We start from the raw sequence: 24314 nt of genomic DNA, 5'->3' as shown, positions 1-24314 counted from the left end.
ACTTTCTGAGGTAATTTCCTCTTCATGACTCGGCTAATATTTTTCTCCCACAATCTAATGCCCCATTTTAAAATCTCCCACAAATTTATTTATTTATTTTATTCCTTTGTCCAATACACAAATACATAGGAAGAAAAATAGACGTGTGGTAATATATATAAGGGTAAAAGTGAACTTAGAGGAGAGGATATATGAAAGGAAGAGAATATATATGATAGGTGAAATTGGTCCCTGATCAGCCTTCCTAGCTAATTAATGTTCATCTGAGCCTGAGATGTCAAACTCATGACCTGTGGGCTGGATATGTCATTTGCTGGCCACGGCCATGCCTGCTTTACCGAAGAGGGAAAAAGTCCCAATACGTCCCATGATGACACTGTGATGACGTGAATTTAACACTCCTGATTCTGAGCTCTCTTCTATTTTTAAACCGACCTGCTTACAAATCTATCAGCAGATATTTAAGGAATTATCTTCTCAGGGCAATTTCTTCTTGTGATCCCTCTCTCTCTCTCTTAGTTCTGTAACTTAAACCGTGAATCTAACAAATCTAACAAATCTAACAAAATAAATACATTTGTTCTAGCTGAGCAGAGAGACTCCTGTGTTCCCAGGAAGACGTGTTTCTGTCTCCTGGAAAGTCACAAATCCTGGTACACCTAAATATTATCGACTAAAAGTCATCAGTCTTCCCCGGATTCCAGTCGACATCTCTAACGCCAGGTAAGTTTTCTAAGCGTTTATGATAAGCAGCATTAGAGAGGGTATTTTTCTTATGTTGATATACGGCAGGGCAGGGGCAGGTTCCTAATTTTTTTTACCACTGCTCTGTGGGCGTGGCTTATTTTGTGGGCGTGGCTCTTTCCACCCATTCCTCCACACTCCCCATTAAGTGTTGTAGCTCATGATTCTTGACAAATGTATCTGTGCTGTCCCCAGAGACAGAGATTGTTGGACTGTATTTAGGCATGTTTCTTTAAGATATTGCATTAGGGGAAATTTTTACATGCGACCACATTTGTGTATTCCTATTGGCTCTGACTCGGGATGAGGGGTAATTGGAGAGAACATTCCAGTGGGTCTTTGTCTTCACTCACTAAGCCAGCCAGCATGTAGATGCTACACCTAGAGCCTGGGTCAATTCAACCTCTTTTTATCTGCACAATGGGAAAGATTATACTGCAGAAGAATCGCATCATAACTGTGAGTTATTGTGAGAATGCCTGTAATAAAATGATCTGTGATACCTCATTGTGCTGAGTTATCTGACTGGGAAAAGTTGATATTGTACCAGAACAGTATCCTTTTCTTTTATCCTAAGATTTTTATTAATATTGATTGTTTCTTCATTGCTTATTTGACCCCTATGACAATCATTAAGTATTTTACCACATGATTCTTGACAAATGTATCTTTTTCTTTTATGTACGCTGAGAGCATATGCACAAAGACAAATTCCTTGTGTGTCCAATCACACTTGGCCAATAAAAATTCTATTCTATTCTATTCTATGTACACTGAGAGCATATGTACCAAAGACAAATTCCTTGTGTGTCCAATCACGCTTGGCCAATAAATAATTCTATTCTGCTCTATTCTATTCTATTCTATTCTATTCAGTGATTGTCCACTAGGACTCCCTCTTGCATTTACTATTATTGGCTTTTCAGGCAGATGTCTCTCGAGTCAATCTTATGCAGATACAGAAGGTTTTGAAGAAAGTTTCAGATGGTCAGCGGGGGCAGCCAACATTAGATCCAAACTCAAGCTACCCTGCCTCCCCCCTGTTTTTAATGTATGCTAGACTTTCCAACAGTATCATCATTTTCAACTTCTCTTTCTTGCAGACTGCAATTAGGCTTCAACCAAACAGGGACGGGACAGATATTCCTGAACATTCCTGATTCAGCTCTACCTGGGTCACTGATTTCAGTAACCTTGCAGGCCAACTCTCTCAACTCCTCTGCAGATCCTGATTTTGCCCATATCGATCTTCTGGTGATGCCTGAACCTCCAGTGAGTTGAAGATGCCACGTTGAAGATGAGAGCTATGTTGGGTGGTTTGAGAGGAGAGCTATGTTGGATGGTCCTTTCAAACCACCCAACGTAGCTCTTTTCTATTGAAAACAATTTCTATTGAAAACAGTTTTATGGGATCAGATAGGAGAACCATCCCATGTAGCACTCTGCCTGGAGCAGTGAAGATTAGTAGTCTGCCACAGATGTCCATCTCTGACCGTAAGGACACTGAGGTGCACTCACCTGTTCTCAGAATCTGCTGCCTTTGGCAACGTCAGGAAAGAGATGGAGAATATCCATCTTGTTAGGACATGTTCAGTAAAGGGCCACAACATTTTTTACTACCACGCTGTGGACGTGGCTTATTTTGTGGGCGTGGCTTGATGGTCATATGACTGGGGTGGGAGTGGCTTATCAATCATGTGACTGGGTAGGAGTGGTTTGCCGACCATGTGACCAGGTGGGAATGGCTTGATGATCATGTGAATGGAGTATGGCTCAAAGGTCATATGGCTGGCTTAAAGGTGGCCAACTTGACATCACTTATGTCAAGGGTTTGGGTTAGGGTGCCTGGCCTCTCCTCGCTCAAAGAGATATTTACTATTATTGAACATCCAAAATATACTATTTAATCCTATATGTACAGTATATATGTCATATGTGTACATACATATTACACACAGGCACTCAAAAATATAAATTAGGTGGTAGGGAAAGCAAGTAGGATGCTTGGCTGCATAGCTAGAGGTATAACAAGCAGGAAGCGGGAGATTATGATCCCCCTATATAGAGTGCTGGTGAGACCACATTTGGAATACTGTGTTCAGTTATGGAGACCTCACCTACAAAAAGATATTGACAAAATTGAACGGGTCCAAAGACGGGCCACAAGAATGGTGGAAGGTCTTAAGCCTAAAACGTATCAGGAAAGACTTAATGAACTCAATCTGTATAGTCTGGAGGACAGAAGGAAAAAGGGGGACATGATCGAAACATTTAAATATGTTAAAGGGTTAAATAAGGTCCAGGAGGGAAGTGTTTTAAATAGGAAAGTGAACACAAGAACAAGGGGACACAATCTGAAGTTAGTTGGGGGAAAGATCAAAAGCAACATGAGAAAATATTATTTTACTGAAAGAGTAGTAGATCCTTGGAACAAACTTCCAGCAGATGTGGTAGATAAATCCACAGTAACTGAATTTAAACATGCCTGGGATAAACATATATCCATCCTAAGATAAAATACAGAAAACAGTATAAGGGCAGACTAGATGGACCATGAGGTCTTTTTCTGCCATCAGAGTTCTATGTTTCTATGTTTCTATCTACTATATGTAAGCTCTATTTTTGCTACTATCACTGCGTCCCCCTTTCCTGTGTGGGCAGAAGCCCATGACTGGGCATGTTTGATCTGTGTGGTTTGGGCACTTCTTGACTGTAGCAGCTAGCTAAATCTGGCGTCAGCAACCTTAAACACTCAGAGCCCCAAAGTTTGTTAATGTATGAGCAGAGTAATGCTTGTTTACCAAGGTTGTGCAGGCACAGAAATGTTTAGATTGAGATTAGTTGTGATCTAATGGGCTCTGTGCCGAAAATGGGCCCACGCAGCCCTCCCTAGCTCCGTTTTCACCGACAGAAACACCGCAGGCTGATCCTTTGCTTTTTCCCAGGCGGCCCCACCGGGTCAGGTCTAAGCAGCCTGCGGGCCAGATACAGCCCAGGGGCTTTGAGTTTGACACCCCTGATCTATTGCAAATTTGACTACTGCAATGCTGTCTGCATGGGGCTACCTTTGAAAAACCGTTCGGAAACTACAAATTGTACAAAATGCAGCCGTGTGAGTGGTCATGGGCCTTCCTAGACATGCCCATGTTTCTCCAACACTCCATGGCCTACACTGGCTGCCGATTGGTTTCCAGTGTTGGTTATGACCTATAACACCCTACATGGCATTGGACCAGATTACATACGGGACCGCCTTCTGCTACATGAATCCCAGTGACTGGTCAGGTCCCACAGAGTCGGCCTTCTCCAGGTCCCGTCAAGTAGACAATGTTGCTTGGTGGGACCTAGAGGAAGAGCCTTCTCTGTGGGGGGGCTGTCCCTCTGGAACCAGCTCCCCCCAGAGATTTGTACTGCCCCCACCCTTCTCGCCTTTTGTAAAAACTAGAAAACCCATCTATGCTGCCAGGCTTGGGGCTACTAGACCCTAGCTTCTGGCCGATGAGTGTGATGTATGCTTGTTTGAATGTGAATGAATGATTTTTAAAGTTCCAGGCGTTTTTAAATAGTTAATTATATTAATGGGATTTTAGATATTTATATTGTACAGTGGTACTTCTACTAACGAACTTAATTCATTCCGTGACCAGGTTCTTAAGTAGAAAAGTTTGTAAGAAGAAGCAAGTTTTCCCCTTAGGAATCAATGTAAAAGAAAATAATGCGTGCAATTGGGGAAACCACAGGGAGGGTGGAGGCCGTTTCCTCCCAGGAGATTCCTAGAGAGGCCCCATGGAGGCTTCTCCCCGCCTTTTCTGGCCCTGTTTCCTCCCAGGAGATTTCTAGAGAGGCCCCACGGAGGCTCCCCGCTTTTTCCGGCCGCCCTGACTCCTCGGAGATGGGTGGGATACGAGTCCAATTAATAAATACATAATAAATAAATAAACTTGTCCCTTTCATTCTTTAATCGTAGGTGGAGACCATCTCATCCCCTGTATGCAATGTCACATCCTCAGAGAATTCCTGTGGTCCGCCAGGGTCGCCTTGTCGCAGCCAACGATGGATCGCCACCTTGCAGATCTGGGACAAAGCCGGCGTTCACTCCGTGCAGGTGGAAAAGGGTCCGTTGCTTCCTCACCAAGCCCAGGGGCTGGCGGAAGTGGTCACTTACACCTCAGACTGTTGCTCGCAGCAGGCGGAGCTGGTGGTCACCAACCTTCTTGGGGAGAAATACCGGTGCCAAGTTGAAGTGATGCCTCCCGTCCTTCCCAGCAAGGCAGTAACCACGCCTCCAGATGATTTTAGGATGGTGGCAGATGCTGCTGGCGCCGCCGATAGGGCTGTTGCTCTTCCTGCTGCGATCTGGTGGTGCATCTCAATGACCTGGTTGGCCCTTGTGTGGCTAGGACCATAAGGCTGCCATTTATGGGAGCAATGCCCGGTGTTCTGGCTGCCCTCTACTGGGAAATGATGGCATTTTACCTTAGTGGAGAGTGAAGTTAAAAAGAGAGAATGGGTTGAGTAGGAGAGCAAAATCTAACATTGGATGAGGAAAGATAAGGAAGGAAAAGAAAGTAAGGGAAAGGAAATGAAAAGGCAAGAAAGGGAAAGAAAGGAAAAGAAAGGAAAGGAAAGGAAAAGAAAGGAAAGGAAAAGAACGGAAAATAAAGGAAAGGAAAGAAAATGCGAAGGAAGGAAAAGAAACGAAAAGAAAGGAAAGGAGAAGAAAAGAAAGGAAAGGAGAAGAAAGGAAAAGAAAGGAAAGGAAAAGAAAGAGGGAGGGAGCGAGGGAGGGAAGGAAGGAAGGAGGAAAGGACGGAAGGACCATTGTAGAATGTCACATTGGAAGTCCTGGTCAGTGTGAAGTCACTAAAATTCCACCCAATTGGAAAAGCTGAGTTAGAGAGAGAAGTAGAATCTTTTTTCTAGGGGGAAGCAGATTGCATCCATTATTAACATAATCATGTGGCTTTCAACCGGGTAGCCAGGACTCTTCATCTATCTGCTAGCATTTTCTAACTATGAGCTTGCTCTCTAGTGTGAGATGGGGCTCCTTGAAAAGAACATGTTTTTAACTGGACATGGTAGGATAGTTGTTCCAATCTGTAATGTAGACAATGGGCTTTAGCCCAAGAGTGTGATTTCCCAGGAGAAATTGTCCAAAGGCCTATGTGGGGCCTGAACCCACAGTCTTGCTGCTAGTAACCACATGCTAGTTTTTGGGGTCGCTAGTCCTACAGGCTAAGCATGCTTACCCCATCTTTTGCCATCATTCCATCCTGGATGAGCCTTCCAACCTGTGCTGCAATTCCCTCCGCTTCTACGAATGTCTCTGGTCTCCAGTGTAGGTGTTTACTACTTTCTGATCATAGGAACATGACTGCCAGTTCCACCTCTTTACTCTTAATGGATGCCTTGAAAGACGGCGTTTAAGGAGTGACTTGATCATGCATGGGATAGAAAAGGTGGATAGAGAAAAATTCTTTTCTCTATCACACAATACTAGGACGAGGGGGCACTCCCTAAAGCTCATAGGTAAGAAAGTGAGGACAAATCAAGGGAAATATTTCTTCACCCAGAGGGTGGTTGGTTTTTGGAATTCACTTCCAGAAGAGGTTGTGACAGCTGTCAGCCTGGATAACTTCAAGGCAGGATTAGACAGATTCATGGATGCCAAGTGTATCAGTGGTTATTGAAACGGATGTCCATGTGCCGCCTCTATGATGGTTGAGGCAGGCAGGATTCCCTTGGGTACCATTTGTTGGGGGTCAAGGGAAAGGGAGGGTTTTGCCGTTTCTTTCTGCTCAAGAACCCCATGGACAATTGGTGGGCTACTGTCTGACACAGAATGCTGGTCTCGATGGGCTTTGGACTGATTCAGCATGGCTCTTCTTACGTTCTTTGAAACTCTTATTTTTTATTCAGTAGATATTTTATTTTATTCAGTAAAATATTATTTTACTGAAAGAGTAGTAGATCCTTGGAACAAACTTCCAGCAGACGTGGTTGGTAAATCCACAGTAACTGAATTTAAACATGCCTGGGATAAACATATATCCATCCTAAGATAAAATACAAAAAAATAGTATAAGGGCAGACTAGATGGATCATGAGGTCTTTTTCTGCCGTCAGTCTTCTGTTTCCCTAGAAATGGGATTAATTTCATTTTTGAGCCGCTTCTGCTAAAACAGCCTTCCTCAACCTGGTCTCTTTAAGATGTGTTGGAAGTCCATCAGTCCTCCTAAGCATGAAAGGAATATAACTGAACAGCACAAGGAGACACTTGGGGAAATTTGAAATGAAGGCAGAAGTTCAACCACAGCACGTTCTGGAAAGCTGGTGGATAATCCCTTGTGATACGCACCATGCCCTAAATGCAGATACATCTCAGTTTTACTCCATAGCGAGTGTGCTTTTTTATATAGAAAAGCCCACAGGTAGTTCAGTAACACTGTAATGATTAAACTGTGAACCAATAGGCATATACTAACATTTACAGCATTTTTACATAGGCAACCAACATTTTCTGAAGCAGTGGTTCTCAACCTGGGGGTCAGGACCCCTTTGGGGGTCGAACAACTGTTTCACAGGGGTCACCTAAGACCATGGGAAAAGACAAATTTCCCATGGTGTTAGGAAGTAAAGATTCTATTGTGGCACTCTACAAAATATGGAACATATTTTTATTCCTGCCAATCAGCTTAATGCTCTGTTGGGAGAATTGGCGCTAGACTTATGATTGGGGGTCACCACAACATGAGGAACTGTATTAAGGGGTCACAGCATTAGAAAGGTTGAGAACCACTGCTCTGAAGCATAGAGAGCATTAATTCGAATACCTAGAGTGACATTTTGTAGCGTATCTTTTAGGAAGAGAATGTTGTAATGTTGAAGAGAGAGAATGGTTTGGCTTGTAAAATATGTATCTAAGTGCTAAGGCTAACACTTAAGTGTTACTATTGATAGCCTTCCAGCTTCTCTAGAATGGAGAAATTGATCTAAGGGGATTCTAGGGGGAAGGTTTTTGAAGTGGATTAAAAAAGATTCCCCTCCCCCTGCAATTCAGTGAATTTTTGAATATTTTTTTCCCCGGGAGTGAAAAAACAGCATTATTTTTAGAACATCAAATGATAGATGTCTATAGAGATTTACAGTCTTCCAGAGACAATTGGATTTTCTTGCTTTTCTTTTAAGGTGTTTTGCTTCTTCATTATTTATTAATAATTAAGCCATAGTCCTTCTATGCCACCCAATCCCAAAGGACTGATCTCTGACCATTCACCACCACCCATTGAGAGCTGAAGAAGCTTCTTGGATGAGAAGCGAAACATCTTCAAAGAAAAACCAGAAAAGTCCAACTACCTCTTGAAAATTCACCTTTGGGCATAAAATAATAGAGTTGGACAAGATCTTAGAGGTCTTCTAGTCCAACCCCCTGCTCAGGCAGGAGTAATTCACAACTTCTGGAGGCAAACTGTTCCACTGATTAATTGTTCTAACTGTCAGGAAATTTTCAGACAAAAGGTCTTTTAGAAAGCTGCCTGTGATGGAGCATCCACAGCTTCTGGAGCCAATCTATTCCATTGGTTAATTGCTCTCACCATTAAGAAATTTCTCCTTAATTCTAGGTTGCTTTTCTCCTTATTTAGTTTCCATCCATTATTTCTCATCTTGCCTTTTGGTGCTTTGAAAAATAGTTTCATTTCCTTGTCTTTGTAGGAGCCCCTCAATATTGGAACACTGTTTATCTTGTCTTCCCTAGTCCTTCTTTCCGTTTAATTAGGCATACCCAGTTCCTGCAACCGTTCTTCATATGTTTTAGCCTCCATTCCCCTAATCATCTTTGTTGCTCTTCTCTGCACTCTTTTAATTATTACCATTGGGCTGAATAAAGATGAACTTCTGTGCATCTTTAAGAAGTTTTTTTTTTTTTTACACAAGTCTCTCTCAGGTGATGATGGGGCCATTAGCCACAGAATTCTCACATCTAAAATTCACCCAGTTTCTCACCCATTCTAAAATCTCCATTAAATTTATCAACTCCAGATAACATTATTTTGACAGAAGTGAAATCATTTGCGATATGTATCCATTCCACTCAGCCCTGAAAGACCCCTTACACATTCCCATTTCCCTGGTCAATGCACCAAAATTTTCCCTAGTCAGTGTATCAAAATTCAAAGATGAGGACAGGAGGGGAAACCATGGATGGTGCAAGATCTGGACTAAGAGGAGAATTAATCCATTATTGTACTTTTTGGAAGGAAGCTATCATTCTTTATCCATTAGATCAGTATTTCTCAACCTTGGCAGTGTTTTAAGATGTGTGGAATTCTGGGAGTTAAAGTCCACACATTTTCAAACTTACCAACGTTGAGAAACACTGCATTAGATAAAGTAGCGTACTGTAGGATGAGTTGTCTCTTAATTTCTTCTTTAGCCAAGAGATCGTTGAGCAGGACTCTGGATCTCAGGATTCTTCTTGTGTTGCTGGTGCTACAGATTAAGTCCTAGAAAGCCTTTCTTAAATTTCTTCTTAGGCCTGGCCTTGGATAATTGAAATGCAGAGGCTTTCACATCTAACTTTTCCCCCACTTTCCATGACTGGCTGCTCCAAACTAAAAATTCCTCTTGCCTTTTGATCTTTCTTGGCTTCAGAATAGCTGAAAGAGCTTGCTAATTTAATTCAGGAAGCTTTTCCAGGTCAGATTCCTTAATGGTTACAGATAGTCCTTGATATTCTGTCCTAACGGAGCCTGTCCATTAGAGTCAGAAATGTTTTGAAAAACAGGTCGGTCAGATGAACTGATCTCATTTCACAATCTTTTTTTGCAGTAGCAGCAGTCGCGAAGCAAACTCAGGCATTGCAATGAGCATAGTTTTGCCAAAAACTGAAAGTTAAGTGCTGGTTTTCGGCTAAATTGTCATAAAGTGTGATCGCATGACTGTGGGATGTTGCAAACATCTGCAAAGCACCCAAAGTTAAGTCGTATGAGCAGAGAAACTTCAAACCTGGGTCCCAAAAATCCCAAAGTACCGTATTTTTGGCCTATAAGTCGCACCAAGATTTCGAAGAAGGAAAAAAAGGTTTTTGCTCTCCTCCAGCCACCAGGAGCACTCTGCAGACTCCCAAACTCTTTCTGTACCCCATATTTGTGAAAAACAGGCGGGGTTTGTCTGTTTTCACAAAACTGGGTGTCAGCGTTCCAAATAACATCCAAGAAATAAATCAGAGTCCAAACCTTGCCTTTCTTCCAATTTATTGTCAGAGTCATGTTGGTTACGAACTGTAGTCAAACTGGAACTAATTTTTCCTACAGTTCCCCACCTAGGTTAAAGTTCATCCCTCATCCCTGCATCCACAAATTCATCAGGTGGACCAGACCAGTCCGGTAGTCTGCATGTCCACGATCCTCCTCTGTACTTCCAGCTGGTGCTGAACAAAGGATGACCTTGAATCTCTGAAAAGAATTTGTTGTGGCTAGTATTTTTCCCCCTCATGCAACCACCTCTCCAAATTCCCACAGTACTACTCTAATTGTGGCAGGCCAAAGTCTCTAACTCAAATGATGGCTTCGGCCTGACGCTGGGGCCATTTTTGCCCTCTCCCAGTCCTCGGGAACACTCTGCAGTCTTCCCAAACCCTCTGCGCACCTGTTTTCGCACAGGGCAGGGCTTCAGGGGGCAGAAAATGGCTGTATTGTGTATAAGACACAGCGACATTTTCACCCTGTTGGATGGCTGGAGGGGGGTAAGTGCGTCTTATACTCCAAAAAATACAGTAGGTCCATCATAATTTTTAAATCACTAAACAACCAGTCATAAATCAAGGACTACCTGTTTCTCCACAGGCACTGGAAGTAGAATTCGGCAAGAGCTTTCACCCTGAATTTCTTTCAACAGCTCTGAATAAAAAAAGGTCAGCCTTAGACCTCATCCTATTTTGGACTTTTTAAGCCTTAACCTAGGTGTTTTTATGTAGTCTCCAGCTGATGCCTGTTTGCACGAATCTATTCCCATTCCCTGAGCCCTTTCCTATTAAATCTGATCTTTATATATATATATTTTGCCTACTGACAAATCTTTTTTATATTTGTATGCAAATTATTTTTTTATTTCCGGATGTTCTGTTTTGGTTTGTACTGTCTATGGGCGGGCGTCTTCTGCGAGTATTGAAAATAGAGATTTATATAAGCAAAGTTTTGGAAATTTGAACTCAATAAAGCGAATCTCAATTCAAGGCAAAGCATTGGCTGCTTTCGTATTTATTGTTCTGCCAGGGAAGTTTGTATGAGAGAAGACATGATGGATTGCTTGGTCATCATCACCCATTGTTCCTTACGCATCCCTCAGAACCAGTTCAAAGACAGTCAGATCCATTAAATGTTTTAATGACACCTTCGTTTCAACACATTTCAAGAGGTTTACCTCAGAATAAATACAAAATTATTTTTAAAAAGAAAGTAATAATAGCTCAATAATTAGGGGACCTGGTAGAAGATCCGTTAAATGTTTTAATGATGCCTTCGTTTCAACACATTTGAAGAGGTTTACCTCAGAATAAATACATTATTTTTAAAAAGAAAGTAATAATAGCTCAATAATTAGGGGACCTGGTAGAAGATCTGTTAAATGTTTTAAGGATGCCTTCGTTTCAACACATTTAAAGAGGTTTACCTCAGAATAAATACAAAAAATATTTTTTTAAAGAAAGTACTGTAACTATAGGTCAATAATTAGGAGGCCTACAGGTAATCTTCAACTTAAAAACAGCTCAGCTCATTTAGTAACCATTCAGTGTTACAATGGCACTGGAAAACGCAACTTATGACCATTTTCCACACTTATGACTATGTAGCCTCCCCGTGTGGTCACCTGACCAAAATCCAGATGCTTGGCAACTGACTCACACTTAAAATCGTTGCAGTATCCTGAGATCACATGGTCTCCTTTTCCAATCTTCTTGACAAGCAAAATCGATGGGGAAGCCAGATTCACGTGTTCAGTATTGGGTTGCGAGCCTGTATGGGTCGCACTGCAAACCGGTAGTAAAGTCGGCGATGCAAACACAGCTCTGGAGAGCGGGCAGGTGCATTCCAGCGAGATTTTGCTCCTGCGCATGTGCAGGAAGCAAACACTTGTGAGAGGATGAGTACACATGTGAGATTTTGGCAATTTTCTGCGCATTGAAACATTTAAATATGTTAAAGGGTTAAATAAGGTTCAGGAGGGAAGTGTTTTTAATAGGAAAGTGAACACAAGAACAAGGGGACACAATCTGAAGTTAGTTGGGGGAAAGATCAAAAGCAACATGAGAAAATATTATTTTACTGAAAGAGTAGTAGATCCTTGGAACAAACTTCCAGCAGACGTGGTTGGTAAATCCACAGTAACTGAATTTAAACATGCCTGGGATAAACATATATCCATTGTAAGATAAAATACAGGAAATAGTACAAGGGCAGACTAGATGGACCATGAGGTCTTTTTCTGCCGTCAGTCGTCTATGTTTCTATATGTGGAAACAAAAAATTGCTGAAATCTTGCATGTACGCATCCCCTCACAAGATTTTGCTTCCTGTGCATGTGCAGAAGCAAAAACTCAGTGCGACACATGCACCCACACACCAGTCACCAGTAGCGGGAGTTCCTACTTAACGGACCAGTAGTGGCAGTAAGTAGGAACTCCCAGCTGACCGTGTAACTAACTTAACCACCACAATTAAACCCTGCAGCAAGTTGTAAAATGGGGCAAAACTCACTTGACAGATGTCTCACATAACAATATAAGAGTCTGCAGAGAAGGGCGGCATAGAAATCTAACAATCTAATTAATAAATAGAAATTTTGGACTCAATTGTAGTCATAAGCCGAGGAATACCAGTAATGCGATATTGTACTATGAACTGGCTTGGGATTTTTTTTTCCTCACGCAATTTTTTCCTCAGGCAACTAATGAAGGAGAAATCAACTAGAAAGTTTACCGAGGATGGATTTTTTAAAATGACTCGCTGAGTGTGCTGGGCCTGACAGGGAGACAGGCCAGTGGTGCAGAACGTAGAATCAATAGGCAAATAATTACCTCTCTTCAGGTTCTCAAGTCACCCTGCACAGCGAGGAACCCCCGTTTAAAAAGCAGGGTTTGACAGGTGGCTGTCGGACTTCCATCAAAAATAATTAATTCCATGCACCAGGAGTTCTCCGCGATTTGCCACAGAAAGAGTCTTTCTTCATTGGCACAGCACGAAATAAGCACTATTTAGTTCTTCCTATGATTTGATCCACCTGCCCGTGAGGGAGAAAACCTTCAATTGTCCTTCACGCTACTGGAATTAAATAGACTTTCTCGCCGTACCTCTACTTAAGAAGGCCTCTACTTAAGAACTTTTCTACTTAAGAACCCGAGCCCTTTTTTGCCTCTACTTAAGAACCATTTTCTACTTAAGAACCCGAGGCCGGAAAAATTTCCCAGGAAATTTAAGAGCGGCACAAAGGCCTGGCCAGGTTCCTGCCATTTCCCCTTTAATCCCGGCCATCTCAGGCTTTTCTGGGCTGCCAGAGGAGCCTTCCGGTGGCGCTTAAGGAGGCTTTGGCAGTCCAGAGCGAACAAAGCATTTTCTTTTCTCTGGCTGCTTGGAGAGGGAATAAACCCTCTGCCAGTGCCTAGAGAAAAGAAACCCTTTGCTTTCGGCAGTGACTGTCCTCCTCCTCTTTTTCCTCCTCCTCCTCTCATCCAAATTCCAAGCTTCTATTTCTTTCCTAATGGGTTTGCACGTGTTATTTGCTTTTACATTGATTCCTATGGGAAAAATTGCTTCTACTTACAAACTTTTCTACTTAAGAACCTGGTCACGGAACGAATTAAGTTCTTAAGTAGAGGTACCACTGTAAACAGCATCCAAAGGCCACTGGCAAGCATCCGATTTGTGGGACCCTCAGCCATTGTACTGTTGGCAACACAAGTAACCAGGGGTGGGCTGCTAGAGGTTTGTGAGAACCTTTAGCTAAGATTCTGTGCAGTTTGGAGAACCCCCATATCCCACTCCTGGCTGGTCCCTCCCAGGAGTCTCCATGCGGCCTGTTTTGGATGTCAGATAAGAGCAAGGTGGGTGGGTGTCAAGGATTAGCTCAATCCTAGGTGATATTCCATTATGTTGCCATATAAGGTAAAAGAAGGTTGTATGCTTGTTAAACAGTAATGAATGCCAAGTAAACTGCAATCTGATTGGGCCAGAGCATTATAAAATGTAAAGCACCTTTACAATGGGTGTGGTGTTTTGGATGGTTGTTAGTTGGCTGGCGTCAGTTAAGTACTGAGTTAGAGCTGTGGTGTTGATACAAAGAAACTTGGATTGGTTTAGTATCTACATGTAAGTAAGCGTTACTGCATATAGCTAAAGTAAAATTTGTTCCTATAAATAGAAGACTAAGACAGAAAATATACTGCACAAAAAAATAAAGGGAACACTCAGATAACACATCCTAGACCTGAATGCATGAAATATTCTCCTTGAATACTTTGTTCTGTACAAAGTTGAATGTGCACAACAGCATGTGAAATTGATTGTCAATCAGTGTTGCTTCCTAAGTGGACAGTTTGATTTCACAGAAGTTTGATTTACTTGGATATACAGTGATACCTCGTCTTACAAACGCCTCGTCATACAAACTTTTCGAGATATAAACCCGGGGTTTAATATTTTTTTTGCCTCTTCTTACAAACTATTTTCACCTTACAAACCCACCGCCACCGCTGGGATGCCCCGCCTCCGGACTTCCGTTGCCAGCGAAGCACCCGTTTTTGCGCTGCTGGGATTCCCCTGAGGCTCCCCTCCATGGGAAACTCCACCTCCAGACCTCTGTGTTTTTGTGATGCTGCAGGGGAATCCCAGCAGGTGATTCCCAGCAGCGCAAAACGGGCGCTTCGCTGGCAACGGAAGTCCGGAGGTGCGGTTTCCCATGGAGGGGAGCCTCAGGGGAATCCCAGCAGCACAAAAACTGGCGCTTCGGCTGGCAAAAGGGGTGAATTTTGGGCTTGCACGCATTAATCACTTTTCCATTGATTCCTTTGGGAAACATTGTTTCGTCTTACAAACTTTTCACCTTAAGAACCTCCTCCCGGAACCAATTAAGTTTGTAAGACGAGGTATCACTGTATATTGTGTTGTTTAAGTGTTTCCTTTATTTTTTTTTTGAGCAGTGTATTTTGCTTGCACTGAAGAGTAAAACTGTTTACTACTGTTTTTCTACTAAAGCGTCTTCGTTATTTAACTGAACTGGTTCCTGAATTGCTACTCTATAAATTCTGGTATCTAGACAAGTCCTATCCAGCTGCTGTATATCTCAATATATCCGGACAATGCAGACGCTCAGGGTTAGCAAAAAACAGGCCTACCAGTTCCGGCCCGAGCTTGTATTTGCCCATACTCCAAACTACTCAAAATTTCCACTACCAGTTTGTTCGAACTGGTCCAAAGCCGCTGAATACCACTTCTGCTACTTCTGCCTCCCAACAATTTGAAAACAACTACAGTATAGAAAATCAAAAATTTGGACCATCTAACATTGGCTTTATTATTCTATATATGAGATGCATTTAAACGTATTTGAAAAATCCATTATGTGGAGATTTGAAGAATAACGTAGATAAAATAGTGATCATCAATATGAGACGCATTATGAGAACCTAAGAAAATTATATAAGTGAAGTTTTGATCCTTATGGGGCAATTAGTTATGATAAAACAGGGGTAAGAAAAACAAAGGATGAATAAAAATATTAAGAAAAGTGAGTAAGCAATATGGTTTAAAATTAAAAGGCAAGAGAAATAATACCTCTCTTGGTAAATTAAGCTAGCGGCGGTCAATTTTGGGAATTCTTTTTTAAAAATTAATTAATTAACTGGAGATCCCAGAAGACAAAATTAGATTTTGTTCTTTTAGAAGCAGCAGTATTAAAGTAAAATATAGCTAGAATAAAGTGTTTTATATAAAGAATTTATGAATGATTGATTAAAATGTATAACTATGTACTTTGTTGTAATATTGCAATACTTTAAGGTATATTGTATAGTCTGGAGGACAGAAGGAAAAGGGGGGACATGATCGAAACATTTAAATATGTTAAAGGGTTAAATAAGGTCCAGGAGGGAAGTGTTTTTAATAGGAAAGTGAACACAAGAACAAGGGGACACAATCTGAAGTTAGTTGGGGGAAAGATCAAAGGCAACATGAGAAAATATTATTTTGCTGAAAGAGTAGTAGATCCTTGGAACAAACTTCCAGCAGACGTGGTTGGTAAATCCACAGTAACTGAATTTAAACATGCCTGGGATAAACATAGATCCATTGTAATATAAAATACAGGAAATAGTATAAGGGCAGACTAGATGGACCATGAGGTCTTTTTCTGCCGTGAGGTCTATGTTTCTATGTTTCTATGTGAATGATAGAGAAAAATTTTAAAAACTTTTTGCAAAAGAAAAAGAAAAGATGTGTGGCCTTCCATTCCCAGAATTCCTCAGCTGACATGCTGGGTTGAAGTCCATCCACCTTAAAACTGCCTAGTGTAAAAAAATACTGATGTGGAAGCATTTGGATCATAGAAACAATATTCCAAAGTGTGGAAAGGAAATACAGCTAAAACAGACCATAAGCCATGCTTCATAGTCCTTTGTTAACCATAAATATCTCTGGGTTTCATTTCCTTTAGCTATAGAAAAGTAATACTGTAATCACTCAGCCCTACTACTCTGGTATAAATACAAAACTGAAAAATGGAACTATGGTTAGATATTTGCAGGTATTATCAAAGGAGAGATTGCAAAATGTGTAAAACAAGATCATCAGTGTATTTGGTCTTTGAATGAAAAGGCCTTTGATGTGCTCTTTTTCTGGGTTGGAAAAAATAATAATAATACAGAGGGCAATTACTTCAGCACATGTATCCAGGAATGGGCTGCTCCCGGGATTGGGGGGGACACCGTTCCACTAGCGGAAATGGATCTGCGTGCGCAACTTCAGCTGACCGGCGGTCGGGCACATGTACCCGGTGCAAGATTTGCCTCCTGTGCATGTGCAGGAAGTGAAATTTCACACGAGGATGTGTGTGACCGTGAGATGGTGGTGATTTTTGGCGTTTTTTTGCTTCCACGCATGTGCAGAAGCAAAAAACTGATGAAAAACACCAAAATCTTGCATTCACGTGAGTCCTCGTGTGATATTTCACTTCCTGTGCATGTGCAGGAAGCAAATCTTGCTCTGGGCATGCGTGCACACTCCCACCCACAGGCCCGCGACAACCGCCCGTCTTCCCACGCCCGCCGCCTGCCCGGAGGCGTCCCAGTAAACGGAAGTAAGTGCTGCCCCTCACTGCAAGTATCTTAGAGACAAATGTGCTGCCATGAGGTGAATTCTGAGCTCCTGAATCCCTGGTCCAGAGCTACAGAGTTCAAAGTCCTGAAGCTGTTGTAAGAGAAGGTTTTCAACCTCACAGCTGAATTAAGAATCTGAAAAACGTTGGAACAAAGGAAGGCAAGTAACCAAGCGGTTGTGAGCTCTATCTTGGTTGCCCTGCTGCGCCTCTAGTTCATCTCCTGTTCCCTTCCACCGGTTACTTTTCATGAACCTCGAAAGACTCTCATGTTCACCTTTCCCCGTCTAACAATCATCAACCATCTCAAGATGTTTCTCCAACAAACCTGGCCCTCCGCAGACAAGAGGACAAAGAGGAACACTGTCGGCCTCTTTCCTAACAAAAGACTTGATGTGACCGGAGTTTCCAAAGAAGGTGATGTCCCAAGTAGGGTCAACTGAAGCAGAACCGTCACAGAGTTTATGGTCACCCATCCATCCTTATGCTTCTTGTCAGATGAAGGTGAATTCCTTGTGGCTGGGGAGTTTATAACCCCAGCTCTCCTTCAACTGCTTGTAAAGGGATGCCTTTTCTTCTTCCAGTTGTGCAATGCGGTGGCATTTTTGGGACACCTCCTGTTAACCAAGTAGACATCAATGATTATTGTGCTGTCGGGCCGGATCAATGATCAGGAATAAAGAACCAGTCACACTTGGATTCAATAGCAATCATAGGCAAAGTCTATTTATCCAGCAAAATTCCAAAGTGCTTCTTCTAAAAGGCAAACTGGACTTCCTCCCCTTGAAAACAATCCAAGAAGCTTCTTCAGTAAACTGAACTTAAGAAGCTTGTTGAAAGAGAAGTGAAACATAGGGGAAGGTTTGGTAGGGAAGGTTTGCCTATTTGCCGATGACTCTAAACTATGCAATAGGGTTGATATTCCTGGAGGCGTCTGTAATATGGTAAATGATTTAGCTTTACTAGATAAATGGTCAAAGCAATGGAAACTGTAGTTTAATGTTTCCAACTTGGGGAAAAGGAATCCTCAATCTGAGTATTGTATTGGCAGTTCTGTGTTAGCAAAAACTTCAGAAGAAAAGGATTTAGGGGTAGTGATTTCTGACAGTCTCAAAATGGGTGAACAGTGCAGTCAGGCGGTAGGGAAAGCAAGTAGGATGCTTGGCTGCATAGCTAGAGGTATAACAAGCAGGAAGAGGGAGATTATGATCCCGCTATATAGAGTGCTGGTGAGACCACATTTGGAATACTGTGTTCAGTTCTGGGGACCTCACCTACAAAAAGATATTGACAAAATTGAACGGGTCCAAAGATGGGCTACAAGAATGGTGGAAGATCTTAAGCATAAAACCTATCAGGAAAGACTTAATGAACTCAATCTGTATAATCTGGAGGACAAAAGGAAAAGGGGGGACATGATCGAAATATTTAAATATGTTAAAGGGTTAAATAAGGTCCAGGAGGGAAGTGTTTTTAATAGGAAAGTGAACACAAGAACAAGGGGACACAATCTGAAGTTAGTTGGGGGAAAGATCAAAAGCAACATGAGATAATATTATTTTACTGAAAGAGTAGTGGATCCTTGGAACAAACTTCCAGCAGACGTGGTTGGTAAATCCACAGTAACTGAATTTAAACATGCCTGGGATAAACATATATCCATCCTAAGATAGAATACAGAAAATAGTATAAGGTCAGACTACATGGACCATGAGGTCTTTTTCTGCCGTCAGACTTCTATGTTTCTATGTTTAACATTTTCAAAGAAAAAAACCCCAAGAAATTCCAGTTGCCTTTTGAAAAAAAAGCATATTTGGGACAACCATGACCTGAATAACTTGGATTCTCCGTAGACACATTACAAATATAATTTAAATCAAATGTCTCCTTTTCCATTGAAAGGAGCTCAGTCAGCTTCAGTAGTTTACCTTGGTCAACAGGTGGTTCTGCTCCTTTAGCACTACGATGGCTTGCTGGTGAAATGGATTTTCTGGAGAGGAACAGGGAACCCCATTTTTGAGTGGCACTTCAGTCTGCAAAGAAGAGGGGCGGGAGGGGGGGAATCACAATTTACCTGTCACCACACTTGTATTTAGAAAACAACTACTGTTTTGCTAGCCAAATTCTTACCACAAATTTATTTATTTGTTTTGTCAACTACGTATTGAGAGTATACAAAGATATAACAATGTTTATAAACATGATACTAGTAAGAGAGAAACATGGAACTGGGGATGGAAGGCACGCTGGTGCACTTATGCACGCCCCTTACTGACCTCTTTGGAATCGGGAGAAGTCAACAGTGGATAGTCTAAAAGTAAAGTTTTGGGGGTTAGGTGATGATACTACAGAGTCTGGAAGTGAGTTCCATGCATCAATTATTCGGTTACTAAAGTCATATTTTTTGCAGTCACATTTGGAGTGGTTTATTTTAAGTTTGTATCTGTTGTGTGCTCGTGTGTTGTTGTGGTTGAAGCTGAAGTAGTCGTCGCCCCAGATCAGCCAGCTGATTCACAGGTGCATGCGCACAGGCAAGCTAGTCATTGGGTTTCTGAGGCACGCATGCACACCCGCCAGCTGTTTGTTGGGTTTCCCGCACTCTGACACACACACGCCTTCTGGTTTGGGCACTCTGTGCCTAAAAGGTTCGCCATCACTGGTTATAAGGTCTCCTGCCTAGAGCAGTGGGTTGGACTACAAGACCTCCAAGGTCCTTCCAAATCTGCTACTGGGTGTCCTTGACTTACGACCGCAATTGAGCCCAAAATGTATGTCGTTATGCAAGACATTTGTCCAGTGAGTTTTGCCTCGGTTTATATCCTTTCTTGCCACAGTTGTTAAGCGAAACACTGCAGTTCTTAAGTGCGTAATATGATGGTTAAGTGAATCTAGCTCCCTCCATTGACTTTGCTTGCTCAGATGGTTGCAAAGTGGGACAGCAACCGTCATAAACATGAACCAATTGCCAAACGTCCAAACTTTGGATCGCATGACTGTGGAGATGCTGCAACGGTGTGAAAAAATGGTCGTACGACCGAGTCTACGCAGAGGGGCAGCATACAAATCTAATAAATAAATAAATAAATAAATAAATAAATAAATAAATAAATAAATAAATAAATAAATAAATAAATAAATAAATAAATAAATAAATAAATAAATAAATAAATAAATAAATAAATAAGCAAGCAAGCAAGCAAGCAAGCAAGCAAGCAAGCAAGCAAGCAAGCAAGCAAGCAAGCAAGCAAGCAAGCAAGCAAGCAAGCAAGCAAGCAAGCAAGCAAGCAAGCAAGCAAATAAATAAATAAATAAATAAATAAACAAACAAACAAACAAACAAACAAACAAACAAACAAGTCACTTTTTTCCAACTTGGAATGGTCACTAAACAAACTGTTGTAAGTTGAGGGCTACCTGCATCCTGTATTCTGTCATCCACCCCTTCAGGCCTACTCACCTTTCCAGAAGAAGTGAGTAAATTTTTCAAGCACAGGTTGACTTCCTGGATCTTGGCCAACAGCAGGCAGCTCTGCTTAGAGTAAGAATCTCGACCATCGTTCTGCAGTTGTGCAAAATAGAGCAGTAAGTCTCAAAACTGGAAACCCAAACATTCCAGTTCAAGAAATAAGGAAAAAAAGAGGATTTTTCTTGCATTTGAAGACATCAACCGCTATGGGTAATCATCGACATACAACTGCAATTGAGCCAAACATTTAGGTTGTTGAGTGAGACATCTGTTAAGTGAGGTTTTGCCCTTTCTTGACATTGTTGTTAAGTGAATCATTGTGATTGATAAATATGTCGGTGCCGCTTTATAAAACCCTAGTAAGACCACCCCAATTTTGGTCACCATAGTACAAAGAAGACCTTGAGACATTGGGGAGCAGCAGTCTATGGAGAGGGGTGGCATACAAATCCACTAACTAACTAACTAACTAACTAACTAACTAACTAACTAACTAACTAACTAACTAACTAACTAACTAACTAACTAAATAAATAAATAAATAAATAAGAAAGAAAGACAGTGGTTCTCAACCTTTCCAATGCCGCGACCCCTTAACACATTTCCTCATGTTGTGGTGACCCCCAACCAAAAGTCTAGTGCCAATTCTCCCAACAGAGCTTTAAGCTGATTGGCAAGAAGGTCAGAGGGACACCCCCAATGTAAACGCCTGATTGGTCGGATTGTAAAAATATGTTCCAAGGCGCCAGAATAGAAGCTTTAGTTCCTAACACCATAGGAAATTTGTCTTTTCCCAGGGTCTTAGGTGACCCCTGTGAAACGATCATTCGACCCCCAAAGGGGTCCCGACTCCCAGGTTGAGAACCACTGAGCTAAGATGATCAAAGGCCTGGAGATTAAAACACATGACGGCCGGTTGTAGGATTTGGGTTTGGCTGGTCTAGGGAAAAGAAGAAAAACAAAGAGAGAAGCAACCTGGAATTAAGGAGAAACTTCCTAACGGTGAGGACAATTAACCAATGGAACAACTTGCTATCAGAAATTGTGGCTGCTCCATCCCTGAATATTTTTAAGAAGAGACTGGACAGACATAGTATAGGTTTTCCTGCTTGAGCAGGGGGCTGAAGACCTTCAAAGTCTCTTCCACCTCTGTTCTATTCTATTCTATTCTATTCCACCTCTTACAATACTAGACAACACAGTATCAAAAGTAGAGGCCTTCAAATTTCTACGTTCGACCATATCACAAGATCTAAAACAGATGTCCAACATCAAAAACGTCATCCAAAAAGCACAACAAAGAACATTCTTTCTCCGACAACGCAGGAAGCTCAAACTGCCCAAGGAGCTGCTGATCCAGTTCTACAGAGGAATCATTGAGTCTGTCATCTGCACCTCTATAACTGTCTGGTTGGGTTCTGCAACCCAACAAGACTGACATAGACTTCAGAGGATAATCAGAACTGCAGAAAAAACCATTGCTGTCAACGTGCCATCCACTGATGACCTGTATAATGCACTAGTCAAAAGAAGGCTGTGAAAATAACTACTGGCCCCTCACATCCTGAACATAAATTGTTTCAATTCCTATCCTCAAAATGAAGCTATAGAGCACTGCAAAACTAGACACAAGAACAGTGTTCCCCCCGAACGCCATCACTCTGCTAAACAAATAATTCCCTCAACACTGTCAAACTATTTAGTAAGTCTGCACTACTCTTAATCTTCTGGTTGTTCCCATCACCCAGCTCCTCCTACCAATGACTATAACTTTGTTTCTTGCATCCTTATAATTTATATTGACTGGTTCCTAATATGATTCGATTGTTTATTTGCACCTGCACTATCATTAAGTATTGTATCTCATGATTCTTGATGAATTTATCTTTTCTTTTGTATACACTGAGATGATGTGCACCAAAGAAAAATTCTTTGTGTGTCCAATCACAGTTGGCTAATAAAAAATTCTATTCTATTCTATTCTATTCCATTCCATTCCACTGACACAGATGTTACGTGAATCTAGCTTCCCCATTGATTTTGCTTGTCAAAAGGTTGCAAAAGGTGATCACAGCAACAGTCGTAAGTATAAACCAGTTGCCAAGCATCTGAATTTCGATCACATGATCCTGAGGATCACATGATCCTGAGGTCATTAAGTGTGAAAAATGGTCACAGGTCACTTTTTTCAGTGACTTTGTAACTTTGAATGGACACAAAATGAACTGTTGTTAAGTCGCGAATTCCCTGTACTCTCTCCATGAAAGTCTGGAAATTTAGTTACAGATAATTACTTTGAATTTAATTGCATATTCCCTTCCTGCTTTAATTTCTGATTCCCCTTTGGCACAGTTGCTTTCCCCGCATTAATAAGCGACAGTAAGATTAGTTATTCATTAAAGGACTATAACATAAATAACTCTGACAATACTTTTGCATAATAGTTTGCTTTAGGCAAATCTCATTAATGGTTTTCCTTAAAAATACTTTCCTTAAAATTACAACTATAGAGCAGAATTGTGAATGCACCTCCACTACAAGGGGATTTAGCTATTGCAGCCTTTCCCAAGCTACTTAATTTTTTTATTTGGATTTATTAGCCACCTAATGCGGTCCAGATGTCTTAAAACACTTCATTGGTTGATTTGTGTATTCATTTTATTCAAGAGTATTCATAGATTTTCCCCAAAATTAATGACTCTTACACGGTGCAAATTTACAAGTGCGAGGAAACAGTCATTTAAACAAAGTTTCAGGGTGTGAGCCATAGAGGATATATACTATATACAGTGTTCCCTCGATTTCCGTGGGGGATACGTTCCGAGACTGCCCGCGAAAGTCGAATTTCCGCGAAGTAGAGATGCGGAAGTAAATACACCATTTTTGGCTATGGACAGTATCACAAGCCTTCCCTTAACACTTTAAACCCCCAAATTACCATTTCCCATTCCCTTAACAACCATTTACTCACCATTATTACTGGTACTCACCATTGAATAAGACACTTAATGATGCTGATATTTATAAACATAATTATTTATTAACAATAATTTTTTGTTGTTATTTATTTGCAAAATTTATTAGTTTGCCGATGACGTATGACGTCATCGGGTGGGAAAAACCGTGGTATAGAAAAAAAACCGCAAAGTATTTTTTAATTAATATTTTTTGAAAAACCGTGGTATAGGCTATTCGCGAAGTTCGGACCCCCGAAAATTTGGGGAACACTGTACTGTATATAGAATATATATACAGTGTTTCCTCGATTTTCGCGGGTTCAAACTTTGCGAAAAGTCTAAACCACGGTTTTTCAAAAATATTAATTAAAAAATACTTCATGGTTTTTTTCCCTATACCACGGTTTATTCCCGCCTGATGACGTCACATGTCATCACCAAACTTTTGTTTGCCTTTAATAAATATTTTTTTAAATAAACTTTAATAAATAAACAGGGTGAGTAATAATCTAAATGGTTGTTAAGGGAATGGGAAATGGTAATTTAGGGATTTAAAGTGTTAAGGGAAGGCTTGTGATACTGTTCATAGCCAAAAATAGTGTATTTACTTCCGCATCTCTACTTTGCGGAAATTCGACTTTCGTGGGCGGTCTCGGAACACATCCCCCGCAAAAATCGAGGGAACACTGTATGTCGAATATACATTTGCAGGGTGAGTTCTAACTTAGCTCACTGCCGGTTCGCTTCCCCCTGCACTGCATGGCTGTGCCACGTGGGTGTGT

At 41.3% G+C, this 24314-nt stretch overlaps 3 protein-coding genes across 7 annotated transcripts in view; 1 reads left to right on the top strand and 2 right to left on the bottom strand.

The window, feature by feature from the left end:
* Positions 1-5452, top strand: part of VWA7 (von Willebrand factor A domain containing 7) — a 58136-nt gene extending 52684 nt beyond the window's left edge. For all 3 annotated transcript variants that reach the window (XM_070737808.1, XM_070737810.1, XM_070737809.1), the window contains exons 15-17: positions 587-723; positions 1848-2016; positions 4712-5452. In XM_070737808.1, the coding sequence (XP_070593909.1) occupies positions 587-723; positions 1848-2016; positions 4712-5152 (747 nt within the window). In that variant the 3' untranslated portion in view covers positions 5153-5452. The remainder of the gene's footprint in view (positions 1-586; positions 724-1847; positions 2017-4711) is intronic.
* Positions 1-24314, bottom strand: part of LOC139160193 (TNF receptor-associated factor 1-like) — a 635213-nt gene that overhangs the window by 324985 nt on the left and 285914 nt on the right. The gene's annotated exons all lie outside the window — the stretch shown is intronic.
* Positions 17571-24314, bottom strand: part of SAPCD1 (suppressor APC domain containing 1) — a 32190-nt gene continuing 25446 nt past the window's right edge. The window contains exons 4-6 of the mRNA XM_070737820.1: positions 20567-20668; positions 19038-19142; positions 17571-17726 (exon numbers count right to left, since the gene is read on the bottom strand). Coding sequence (XP_070593921.1) covers positions 17604-17726; positions 19038-19142; positions 20567-20668 — 330 coding nt within the window. The 3' untranslated portion in view covers positions 17571-17603. The remainder of the gene's footprint in view (positions 17727-19037; positions 19143-20566; positions 20669-24314) is intronic.

This window comes from Erythrolamprus reginae, chromosome 2 (assembly GCF_031021105.1).
Source record: "Erythrolamprus reginae isolate rEryReg1 chromosome 2, rEryReg1.hap1, whole genome shotgun sequence".
NCBI classification, from domain to species: Eukaryota; Metazoa; Chordata; class Lepidosauria; order Squamata; family Dipsadidae; genus Erythrolamprus; species Erythrolamprus reginae.
The sequence above is the reverse complement of the archived record's forward strand: the minus strand, read 5'-3'. Positions and strand labels throughout refer to the sequence as shown.